The sequence below is a fragment of the Hyla sarda genome, chromosome 6 (assembly GCF_029499605.1).
Source record: "Hyla sarda isolate aHylSar1 chromosome 6, aHylSar1.hap1, whole genome shotgun sequence".
NCBI classification, from domain to species: domain Eukaryota; kingdom Metazoa; phylum Chordata; class Amphibia; order Anura; family Hylidae; genus Hyla; species Hyla sarda.
Window position 1 is genome coordinate 200,631,448 of NC_079194.1, and position 13,120 is coordinate 200,644,567.

The 13,120-nt window shown below is 45.0% G+C and overlaps 2 protein-coding genes across 4 annotated transcripts in view; one reads left to right on the top strand and one right to left on the bottom strand.

Moving 5' to 3' along the window:
- Positions 1 to 10,751, bottom strand: part of LOC130276601 (polycystic kidney disease protein 1-like 2) — a 264,668-nt gene extending 253,917 nt beyond the window's left edge. The window contains exon 1 of the mRNA XM_056526192.1: positions 10,591 to 10,751. Coding sequence (XP_056382167.1) covers positions 10,591 to 10,688 — 98 coding nt within the window. The 5' untranslated portion in view covers positions 10,689 to 10,751. The remainder of the gene's footprint in view (positions 1 to 10,590) is intronic.
- Positions 10,640 to 13,120, top strand: part of NUP93 (nucleoporin 93) — a 69,921-nt gene continuing 67,440 nt past the window's right edge. The window contains exon 1 of one of the 3 annotated variants that reach the window (XM_056526194.1): positions 10,640 to 10,757. The gene's annotated coding sequence lies outside the window, so the exon portion shown is untranslated. Of the gene's footprint in view, positions 10,758 to 10,781; positions 10,908 to 13,120 lie in introns of those variants that run through there. The other 2 variants (XM_056526197.1, XM_056526196.1) reach the window with 2 other exon arrangements.

Below are 13,120 nucleotides of genomic sequence, written 5' to 3' on the forward strand. Positions count from 1 at the left end.
AATGCACATGGCCCCTGACTTCCATTCCAAACAAATTCACTCTCCAAAAGCTCAATGGCGCTCCTTCTCTTCTGAGCATTGTAGTTCACCAGCAGAGCACTTGACGTACACACGTGGTATTTCCATACACGGAAGAAATGGGGTTATAAATTTTGTGGGTAATTTTCTCCTATTACCCCTTATAAAAATGTAAAATTTGGGGAAAAAAACAGCATTTTAGCGAAAACTAATTATTTTTTCATTTACACAACCAACTTTAACAAAAAGTCGTCAAACACCTGTGAGGTATTAAGGCTCCCTGTACCTCTTGTTACGTTCCTTGAGGGGTGTAGTTTCCAAAATAGTATGCCATGTGTTTTTTTTTTTTTTTTCTGTTCTGGCACCATAGGGGCTTCCTTAATGCGACATGCCCCCCAAAAAACATTTCCAAATGTGACTCCTTCTCTTCTGAGCATTGTAGTGTGCCCGCAGAGCATTTTACACCCTAACATGGGGTATTTCCATACTCAGAAGAGATGGTGTTACAAATTTTGGGGGATATTTTCTCCCATTACCCTTTGTAAAAATGGTAAATTTGGGGAAATAAACTGCACTTTAGTAGAAAAACATTTTTCATTTACACATCTGACTTTAAGGAAAAATCGTCAAACACCTGTGGGGTGTCTAGGCTCACTGGACCCCTTGTTACGTGTCTTGAGGGGTGTAGGTTCCAAAATGGTATGCCATGTGGGGGGGTTTCTGCTGTTCTGGCACCATAGGGGCTTCCAAAATGTGACATGCCCCCCAAAAACCATTTCAGAAAAACTCACTCTCCAAAATCCCAAGTCGCTCCTTCCCTTCTGAACCCTTTACTGCGCCCGCCGAACACTTGACATCCACATATGAGGTATTTCCTTACTCGAGAGGTGTTTCCTTACTCGAGAGGATTTTTCTCTTTTTACCCCTTGTAAAAATTATAAACTGGGTCTACAAGAACATGAATATTGAATTTTCTCCTTCACTTTGCTACTATTCCTGTGAAACAATTAAAGGGTTAACACACTTACTGAATGTCATTTTGAATACTTTGAGGGGTGCAGTTTTTATAATGGGGTCATGTATGTGGTATTTTTAATAAGAAAGCCCTTCAACCTGAACTGGTCCATGAAAAATTCCAATTTTGAAAATTTTGTGAAAAATTGGAAAATTGCTGCTGAACTTTGAAGCTCTCCGATGTCTTCCAAAAGTAAAAACATGGCAACTTTATGATGCAACATAAAGTAGACATATTGTATATGTGAATCAATATATAATTTATTTGGAATATTAATTTTCCTTATAAGCAGAGAGCTTCAAAGTTAGAAAGATGCTAAATTTTCTATTTTTTCATCAAATTTGGAAATTTTTCACCAAGAAATTATGCAAGTATCGACAAAATTTTACCACTAACATAAAGTAGAATATGTCACGAAAAAACATTCCAGAGTTATAAATGCTTAAAGTGACAGTGGTCAGATGTGCAAAAAACTCTCTGGTCCTACAGTGAAAATTGCCTTGGTCCTTAATCTCTTAAGGACGCAGGACGTACCTGTACGCCCTGGGTCACGCTGTCATACCGGGTCGGTCCCAGAGACTTATGATAGCCGGGACTATGGGCTAATAGCGCGCGGCACAGATCGTTGTGCCACACGCTATTAACCCTTAAGACGCGGCGATCAAAGTTGATTGCCCCGTCTAAAACGAAAGTAAAAGCTTCCCAGCAGCTCAGTCAGGTTGATCGGGACTATCGCGATAAAATTGTGATGTCCTGATCAGCTAGGACGCAAGCGGAGGCCCCCTTACCTTGCTCCGTCGCGTCCGATCGGCATTTGATTGCTCCAAGCCTGAGCTGCAGGCTTGAGCAATCAACCCCTATTATGCTGACCCATGCAAAGCTATGGCTTTGCAGGGATAAGGATAAAAGATCAGTGTTATGGGAGCTATAACACTGCAAAAAAAAAAAAATTATAAGTGAAAAAAAATTAATAAAGGTCATTTAACCCCTTCCCTAATAAAAGTTTGAATCACCCCCCTTTTCCCATAAACAAAACTGTGTAAATAAAAATAAACATATGTGGTATTGCCACGTGCGTAAATGTCCGAACTATAAAAATATATTGTTACTTACACCGCACGGTCAATGGCGTACACGCATGAAAACTCAAAATGTAAAAATAGCGTATTTTTGGTAACTTTTTATATCATGAAAAAATGACTAAAAAGCGATCAAAAAGTTCGATCAATACAAAAATGGTACCGATAAAAACTTCAGAACACGGCGCAAAAAATGAACCCTCATACCGGCCCGTACACGGAAAAATAAAAAAAGTTATGGGGGTCAGAAGATGAGAATTTTTTACGTATAAATTTTCCTGCATGTAGTTATGATTTTTTTTCTGAAGTACGACAAAATCAAACCTATATAAGTAGGGTATCATTTTAACCGTATGGACCTACAGAATAAAGATAAGGTGTTATTTTTACTGAAAAATGTACTGCATAGAAACGGAAGCCCCAAAAATTACAAAATGACATTTTTTCTTCAATTTTGTCGCACAATGAATTTTTTTTCCGTTTCGCTGTGAATTTTTGGGTAAGATGACTAATGTCACTGCAAAGTAGAATTGGTTGCGCAAAAAATAAGCCATCATATAGAATTTTATGTGCAAAATTTAAAGCGTTATGATTTTTAGAAGGTGATGAGGGAAAAAAAGAAAAAGCAAAAACGGAAAAACAATGACTCCTTTGGCTAAGTTTCTACTTGTTTTTTTTTTGGGGGGGGGGGGGGGGGGGGGGGGGAAACGGCAAGAAAAACGCCAGTTCTGCCGCATGGCGTTTTTTCGGCCAAAAAATGCTGCGGCCAGATGTTAGCTGTAAATTAATGAGAAATCGTTTTTCACTTTGGCGTTTTTTTTAATCCTTTTGGCGTTTTTTCACTCTTTTTTGGCGTTTTTCAGATTGTTGGTAATCGCAGCACGTTGAGCCACTGGCGATTTTTTTAGTCAAAATCGTGGGGTTTTTCTCCCATTGAAGTCTATGGGACTGAAAAAACGCCAAAAAAAAACGATATGTGGGTTTTAACTTTGGCGTTTTTGCAGGCGTTTTTTATTCTTTTTTGGACTTTAGCGATCCAAAAAAAGCGATGGAGATACCTTTTTTGATGAAATTTCGTAGGGTACCATTAAAATAAAAGATACAGTAGTGAAGGAAAAAATTGTATCTAAAGAAATGTATCTTTTTTATAACAACATTTTTATTACTTTAACAGGGATCAATTTATGTGGGCGGGCGGCAGGGCCGGACTGGGGACAAAAACCAGCCCTGGAAATTATTGCAAACCAGCCCCACAGCACTGTGTCATTGTGCCAGCCAACAGCCGGCATGTATATATATATATATATATATATATATATATATATATATATATACACCATATTTATCGGGGTATACCACGCACCGGCCTATAACACGCACACTCATTTTACCAAGGATTTTTGGGTAAAAAAAGTTTTTTACCCAAATATCCATGGTAAAATGAGGGTGCGTGTGTGCGCGTGTATACCCCGATACACCACCAGGAAAGGCAGGGGGAGAGAGGCCGTCGCTGCCCGCTTCTCTCCCCCTGCCTTTCCTGGGGTCTAGAGCCCTGCTGCCGGCCCTTCTCTCTCCCCTGGCTATCGGCGCCGCTGCCCGTTCTGTCCCCCTGACTATCGGTGCCGGCGCCGATAGCCAGGGGGAGAGAAGCGGCGCCGACAGCCAGGGGGAGAGAAGGGGCAGCGGCACCCATTGCTGGCGCCGCTGCCCCGTTGCCTCCCCCCATCCCCGGTGGCATAATTACCTGGGTCGGATCCACGCTGCTGCAGGCCTCCGGCGCGCGTCCCCTGCGTCGTTGCTATGCACGGCGCGGCGCACTGACGTCATGCGCCGCGCCGTGCAGCGCATAGCAATGACGCCGGGGACGCACGCCGGAGGCCTGCAGCAGCGCGGACCCGACCCAGGTAATTATGCCACCGGGGGGGAGGCAACGGGGCAGCGGCGCTGGCAATGGGTGCCTCTGTCCCTTCTCTCCCCCCTGGCTGTTGGCGCCGCTTCTCTCCCCCTGGCTATCGGCGCATCAGGGGGACAGAACGGGCAGCGGCGCCGATAGCCAGGGGGGAGAGAAGGGCCAGCAGAAGGGCTCTAGACCCCCAGGAAAGGCAGGGGGAGAGAAGCGGGCAGCGACGGCCTCTCTCCCCCTGCCTTTCCTGGGGGTGTATCGGTGTATAACACGCACATAGACTTTAGGCTAAAAATTTTAGCCTAAAAAGTGCGTGTTATACGCCGATAAATACGGTATATATATAATATATATATATATATATATATATATATATATATATGTATTTATAGTTTTTTCAAGAAAACAGCACCTGAATGCATTGAAGAGTGCAGGCAAGTGCAGAAATCCTGGTCACAAATCCACAGCGAATTTTATAAAGAAAAAATAAAAAGTGGGTTTTATTCCAACATGTGTAGAGTTACAGGCAACGTTTCTGCTGCTCACCCAGACATTGGGGGAGATTTATCAAAACCTGTCCTGAGGAAAAGTTGCCAAGTTGCCCACAGCAGCCAATCAGAACGCTGCTTTTTTTTTTTTGCAAAAGCCCTTTTAAAAATAAAAGCAGCATTCTGATTGGCTACTTTGGGCAACTGGGCAACTTTTCCTCAGTACAGGTTTTGATAAATCTCCCCCTTTGTCTGGGTGAGCAGCAGAAACGTTGCCTGTAACTCTACACATGTTGGATTAAAACCCACTTTTTATTTTAGCAAGAAACACAGATGTGCTGCAGTGATTCCTCCTCTCTCTCTATATACACACACATCTATATTAATTTGTTTATTAATATATATATATAAATATAATGTCACCCATACAATACAGCCAGTGGTGTTGCTAGGGTTGGTGTCACCCGATGCGGTAGAAAATACTGTCACCACATACCTACACGCCCCCCCCCCCCCCTTCCCAAAGTAATTTTTTGGCCAGTTGTGACAGACGCCACTGGTGTAGCACATTGTGAAAAAATCCAGTATAGTAATCAAATATACCAATTGCCACAGAATGGGAAAGTGCTAAAGAAGTCTTCACCATTTAAAACTACAGCTCCCAGAATGACTTAAAGGGGTACTCCGGTGGAAAACATTTTCTTTCAAATAAACTCATACCAGAAAGGGGGGCATTATATGGGCACATGACATGGGGGGGTCCTGTCATTTGCCCCCACATACAATTGCCCCTGACATGTGCCCCTCATATATAATGCCCCCCCTGACATGTGCCCCTCACTTATCATTTGCTTCCCCCCTTCTCACACCCCTCACCTTTCTCACATGCTGCGGGCTGCGGCTGCTCCGTTCTTGAAGTGTCAGTAACAGCCGCGGGGACGTGATTTCCGGGCACCGGCACGATGATGTGATGTCATTGCGCCGGCCTGCCGTGGATGGCGTCCCTGCGGCTGTCACTGACACTTCAAGAACGGAGCAGTCGCTGCCCGCAGTGTGTGAGAAAGGTGACGGAGTGGTGGAGCAGGACCGCTGACAGCTCCCGTTCCACCATGCTAGCCGGAGCTTATAGCTCTTTCACTATGCGGCCGCTGCTGCTCTGCATATAAGGGCCTGATACTAGTATCAGGCCCTTGTATGCTAGTGTAGTGTAGTGTGCATGGGCGGCCCGACCACACTGTGCCACAGCCGCGCTGAATATATAAAAACGGGTCAGCCTGATGGTGCCTGAATTGCTCAGGCACCATCAGACTGACCTGTTTTTATATATTGCCAGCCCCAGGGTGAGCGGCCCATCGGGAATTTTCCCTGTATCCCGCCAAGCCAGTCCGGCACTGGCGGGCGGGAACCTAAAAATGTAGCCGACAATAATAAAAATGTAGTGTGTGTGTGTTTTTCACTTTTTTTCTTTATTTTTAATTTTTTTTTAGGTAGTACTACTACTCCCAGCATGGAACACACTGTTCCATAATGGGAGTAGAAGTACAGATCACCGTTGCGATCCTCCTGTATAATGTATAGATTCGGCCAACCGCTCTTCTATGGTCCCCTGCACTGACGTATATATACACCCATTCATATTTCCCGCAGAGAGCTGTGATTGGCCAGATGGTTCCAGCCAATCACAACTCTCTGTGGGATATATGAATATGTGTATATATACGGCCGTGCAGGGGACTATAGAAGAGCGGCCGCATCTATACATTATACAGGAGGATCACAGCGGGTGTCAGTAGTGAGTGACATCCACTGTGATCTTTCCTTAACTGCAGGTACTACAGCTCCAAACATGGAGCGCACTCTGCTTCATGCTGGGAGCTGTAGTATCTGCATTAATAGACAGATAGCAGCAGGTGTCAGAAGTTAAACTCACTGCGATCTGTCTATTAATGCAGGTACTACTGCTCCCAGCATGGAGCAGAGTATGCTCCATGTTGGGAGTAGTAGTACTTGCAGTTAAAGGGGTACTCCTGTGAAAACCTTTTTTCTTTTAAATCAACTGGTGGCAGAAAGTTAAACATATTTGTAAATTACTTCTATTAAAAAATCTTAATCCTTCCTGTACTTATTAGCTGCTGAATACTACAGAGGAAATTTGTTTCTTTTTGGAATGCTCTCTGATGACATCACGAGCACAGTGCTCTCTGCTGACGTTATTATAATAATAATAACGCTTTATTTATTGTTGTTCTTAGTGGGATTTGAACCCAAGTCCCCAGCACTACAAATTTTGGGTAACAAAAAAAACTCCCAAGATCCAATTTCCACACAAATGAAAAAAAGCTAGAAAAAACGCCAGACACAGGAAATTGCACTGGCGGTTTTTCAGAAGTTTTTTTCTACCCAAAAAACTCAGCACAAAAAAACAACTAGAAACTTAGCCTTAAGGGGTTAAACATAAACCCAGTGGAGGAGATTTATCAAAACCTGTCCAGAGGAAGAGTCTTTCCATAGCAACCAATCAGATTGCTTTTCATTTTTCACAGGCCTCTTTAACCCCTTAATGACCAAGGACATATATTTACGTCCGTGGCCGGCTCCCGCTATATAACGCAGGGTCACGCGGTGACCCCGTGTCATATCGGATTGGTCCCGGCATGTATCTGAAGCCGGGACTCGGGACTAACAGCGCGTGGCAGCGATCGCGGTGCCGCGCGCTATTAACCCTTTAGACGCGGCGTTCAAAGTTGAACGACACATCTAAAATGAAAGTGAAACCTTCCCGGTTGCTCAGTGGAGCTGATCGGGACCACCGCAGTGAAAATGCGGTGTCCCGATCAGCTGGGACGCGAGCGGAGGTCCTCTTACCTTCCTCCGGCAGGCTTGATCAATCAACTGCCGATAACACTGATCAATGCAAAGCTATGGCTATATAAGATCAGTGTGTGCAGAGTTATAGCCCCCTATTGGAGCTATAACACTGCAAAAAAAAAAGTGTAAAAAAAAATTAAAGGGGTACTCTGGTGCTTAGACAAAGGATAGGGGATAAGATTCCTGATCGCGGGAGTCAGGCCGCTGGGGACCCCCGTGATCTTGCACGCGGCACCCTGTTTGTAATCAGTCCCCGGAGCGTGTTCGCTCCGGGTCTGATTACCGGCGACCACAGGGCGGGCGGCGTGTGACGTCACGCTCTGCCCCTCAATGCAAGCCTACGGGAGGGGGCATGATAGCTGTCACGCCCCCTCCCATAGGCTTGCATTTAGGGGCGGAGGTGTGACGTCACACGCCGTCGGCCCTGTGGTCGCCGGTAATCAGACCTGGAGCGTACACGCTCTGGGGACTGATTACAAACAGGGTGCCGCGTGCAAGATCACGGGGGTCCCCAGCGGCGGGACTCCCGCGATCATGCATCTTATCCCCTATCCTTTGGATAGGGTATAAGATGTCTAAGCACCGGAGTACCCCTTTAACCCTTTCCCTAATAAAAGTCCAAATCACCCCCCTTTTCCAATAAAAAACAAAAACATGTAAATAAATATAAACATATGTGGTATCGCCGCGTGCGTAAATGTCCAAACTATAAAAATATATCATTAATTAAACCGCACGGTCAATGGTGTACGCGCAAAAAAATTCCAAAGTCCATAACATATTTTTGGTCACATTTATATCATGAAAAAATGAATAAAAAGCGATTAAAAAGTCCGATCAATACAAATATGGTACCACTAAAAACTTCAGATCATGGCACAAAAAATGAGCTCTCATACCGCCCCATATGCCGTAAAAAAAAAAAAAGTTATAGGGGTCAGAAGATGACAATTTTATACGTATACATTTTCCTGCATGTAGTTATGATTTTTTCCAGAAGTATGACAAAATCCAACCTATATAAGTAGGGTATCATTTTAATCGTATGGACCTACAGAATAAAGAGAAGGTGTCCTTCTTAATGAAAAATGTACTGCGTAGAAACGGAAGCCCCCAAAAGTTACAAAATGGCGTTTTTTCTTCAATTTCATCGCACAATAATTTTTTTTCCGGTTTCGTTGTAGATTTTTGGGTAAAATGACTGATGTCACTGCAAAGTAGAATTGGTGGCACAAAAAATAAGCCATCATATGGATTTTTAGGTGAAAAATTGGAAGGGTAATGATTTTTAAAAGGTGCGGAGGAAAAAACGAAAGTGCAAAAACGGAAAAACCCATGGTCCTTAAAGGAGTAGTCCAGTGGTGAACAACTTTTCCCCTTTCCTAAGGTTAGGGGATAAGTTGCAGATCGCGGGGGGTCGGACCGCTGGGGCCCCCCCGAGATCTCCTGTACAGAACCCCGACAGCCCGCGGGAAGGGGGCGTGTTGACCTCTGCACGAAGCGGTGGGCGACTGCCCCCTCAATACAACTCTATGGCAGAGCCGAAGCGCTGCCTTCAGCAATCTCCGGCTCTGCCATAGTGATGTATTGAGGGTGCGTGTCAGCCGCCGCTTCGTGCGGTGGTCGACACCCGCTATCTGGCCGGAGAGCCGGGGCCCCGTACAGAGGGATCGCAGGGGGCCCCAGCAGTCGGACCCCCGCGATCTCAAACTCATCCCTTATCCTTAGGATAAGTTTTTCACCACTGGACTACCCCTTTAACCCCTTAACGACGCAGGACGTATATTTACGTCCTGCGCCGGCTCCCGCAATATGAAGCGGGATCGCGCCGCGATCCTGCATCATATCACGTCAGTCCCGGCGCTCATCAACGGCCGGGACCCGCGGCTAATACCACACATCGCCGATCGCGGCGATGTGCGGTATTAACCCTTTAGAAGCGGCGGTCAAAGCTGACCGCCGCTTCTAAAGTGAAACTGACCCGGCTGCTCAGTCGGGCTGTTCGGGACCGCTGCGGTGAAATCGCGGCGTCCCGAACAGCTGACCGGACACCGGGAGGGCCCTTACCTGCCTCCTCGGTGTCCGATCGACGAATGACTGCTCCGTGCCTGAGATCCAGGCAGGAGCAGTCAAGCGCCGATAATGCTGATCACAGGCGTGTTAATACACGCCAGTGATCAGCATAGGAGATCAGTGTGTGAAGTTATAGGTCCCTATGGGACCTATAACACTGCAAAAAAAATGTAAAAAAAAGTGTTAATAAAGGTCATTTAACCCCTTCCCTAATAAAAGTTTGAATCACCCCCCTTTTCCCATAAAAAAAATAACAGTGTAAAAAAAAAAACATATGTGGTATCGCCGCGTGCGTAAATGTCCGAACTATAAAAATATATCATTAATTAAACCGCACGGTCAATGGCGTACGCGCAAAAAAATTCTAAAGTCCAAAAAAGCGTATTTTGGTCACTTTTTATACCATTAAAAAATTTTATAAAAGGTGATCAAAAAGTCCGATCAAAACAAAAATCATACCGATAAAAACTTCAGATCACGGCGCAAAAAATGAGTCATCATACCGCCCTGTACGTGGAAAAATAAAAAAGTTATAGGGGTCAGAAGATGACATTTTTAAACATATAAATTTTCCTGCATGTAGTTATGATTTTTTCCAGAAGTACGACAAAATCAAACCTATATAAGTAGGGTATCATTTTAACCGTATGGACCTACAGAATAATGATAAGGTGTCATTTTTACCGAAATATGCACTGCGTAGAAACAGAAGCCCCCAAAAGTTACAAAATGGCGTTTTTTCTTCGATTTTGTCGCACGATTTTTTTTCCGTTTCGCCGTGCATTTTTGGGTAAAATGACTAATGTCAATGCAAAGTAGAATTGGCGACGCAAAAAATAAGCCATAATATGGATTTTTAGGTGGAAAATTTAAAGGGTTATGATTTTTAAAAGGTAAGGAGGAAAAAACGAAAGTGCAAAAACGGAAAAACCCTGAGTCCTTAAGGGGTTAAAAATGAAAGAAGCCAGCTGATTGGTTGCTATGGGCAATTGCACCACTCTTCCTCTGCAGTTTTTGATAAATCTCCCTTAGTGTGAACATAGCTAGACTACGTTCATGGGCAGCGTCTTTTCATTTCCACCAATATACAGAAATGTGTATAAAACGTCTTATGTTTATGAGTGAGGTAAAGTCTACACTGAGTACCTCACACGTGTCGACGACCTGTCCACAACCGTGCACGCCACAAGCTTTGTTCTGCTATACCTTCCAAGTGTCAATAAAGTTTTTGAATCGAAATGCATGCTGGACGGGGCGCACGGACCAATCAGAGGATAGCGGCTTGAGAGCGGGAGGAGAGCACCGGAGAAGAGGTATGGGCATGCCGGGCGAGTTGAGGAGCGTCTGTAGGCCACACTTTGTATCTCTCAGGTTGTGCTAGAACTATAAATCCCAGCAGTTCATAGCGGAAAGTGCTGGAAGATTGAGCTATAGGGGAAATGAGAAGGCATGAGGTAGAAGAGGCATGGTGTGTGGAGGAGAGGCGGGGCGAAGGGTCCTGACAGGAATAGTGGTCTCCAAACTGCACCTACAGCTGTTGCAAAACTACAACTCTGTCCGGGCATTCTGGGAGTTGTAGTTTTGCAACAACTGAAGACCGCTGGTATGGCAGTTTAGAAAATGAATGCATCAATCTGGTTGTAATCATCTGGAAGCGATGGAAGATCGTTCTGCAGGGAAAAAAGTATTCACACCCCTGGCCTGACAAGCCCACCTATACATCCAGTGCATCAGAACTATGCACACCCATCTGACTGGTCTGGGAACTGTCAGATGAGAATAAAATACCCCATAACTCTGAAATATGGGGGGGGCGATCAACAAATTGTAAAAAGGTATATGATCACCCCCCCCCCCTCCGGGAATCTATACATAACAATACATAACTATTTTAGGAATGACTATAGTTCGTTTTTAAGGGCAGGATTACATGTAATGGATCTGCAGCGTGTTTTATGCCGATGACGGGACCTTATAGTGTGTCTCCAGCTGTTTCCCCTCCATGTCCTGTTCGCAGCGGCAATCTGCTGCTATGCACAGCCACACAGGGAAGAGCAAGTCACCGTACGCATGCGCAGTGTATCCAGACATCGCGGCCACTCTGATGTCTGTTAGTACACTGCGGCGCCTTGCTGGTCCCTGTGCAGTGGCGTCTCCAGCTTTTATATTTTAGGGGAGCACACTGGGGGCCATGACAAAATTACGGGGGGGCAATTATAAAGCACTATATACTGTACATGCCACCAGGGTATAATAGTGCAGGACACTGTTCCACCAGGATATAATAGTACCGCACACTACACTGCCAGGATATCAGGGTGCCATATGCTGTGCTGCCAGGATATAAAGGTGCCACACACACAAACTACACTTTCAGGATATCATGGTGACATATGCTGTGCTTCCAGGCTAAAGTGTTGACATACGCTGTGCTGCCAGGATATAATAGGGCCACACACTGTGCTGCCAGGATATAATAGGGCCACACACTGTGCTGCCAGGATATAATAGGGCCACACACTGTGCTGCCAGGATATAATAGGGCCACACACTGTGCTGCCAGGATATAATAGGGCCACACACTGTGCTGCCAGGATATAATAGTGCCATACACTGCTGCCAGGATATAATAGTGCCACACACTGTGCTGCCAGGATATAATAGGGCCACACACTGTTCTGCCAGGATATAATAGGGCCACACGCTGTGCTGCCAGGATATAATAGTGACACACGCTGTGCTGCCAGGATATAATAGTGCCATACACTGTGCTGCCAGGATATAATAGTGCCATACACTGTGCTGCCAGGATAGTATAGTGCCACACACTGTGCTGCCAGGATATAATAGTGCCACACACTGTGCTGCCAGGATATAATAGGACCACACGCTGTGCTGCCAGGACATAATAGGGCCACACGCTGTGCTGCCAGGATATAATAGTGACACACGCTGTGCTGCCAGGATATAATAGGGCCACACGCTGTGCTGCCAGGATATAATAGTGACACAGGCTGTGCTGCCAGGACGTAATGGTGTGACACACTGTGTTGCTCGGACATAATAACGCCCCACAATGTACCCAAGGACTTAAAGGGAAACTGACAGTCTGTTCACCTGCACTAAACCCAATACGCTGGGTCATAGTGCCGGGTGAACTGGAGTAGAAAAAGGTAGAACGTACATAGATTCGTCCAGTAGTTTAGAAGATAGAGGCCCACATTTATCATTGTAGTGTAAGTGAAGCATTTCTTTACACCTTTTTTTGTGTGCTGATAATGTGTAGGAGAACCAAATTTATTAAATGGGCGCAGAGCATTTGATAAATTTTGTGCAGGTCACATTTTCTGAATTTTCTCTCTTCACATACACCAAAAAGCTAAGCTAAGTCTGGGCTGGTGTAGTTTTAGAGACTTTTCAGTGGCTTTGCGTCTTTTTTGCTCCTTTTCACAAAAAGGCGCAGTTTATAAAACCCTTCCATAACATGTGTATTGCCAAAATCAGTGGATTGTAACTCAAAATCAGCAGAAATGTGTAAACAAAAAGGCGCAAAAAACCCTGCTTGAGCCTTTTTTTTTGCCACTTTTTAGACACAAAAAACTGTCTAAAGACAACGATAAATGTCGGCCATTGTCCCCTGTAGATTAAATGCAGAGCAGCTTCGCTGCACAATGGA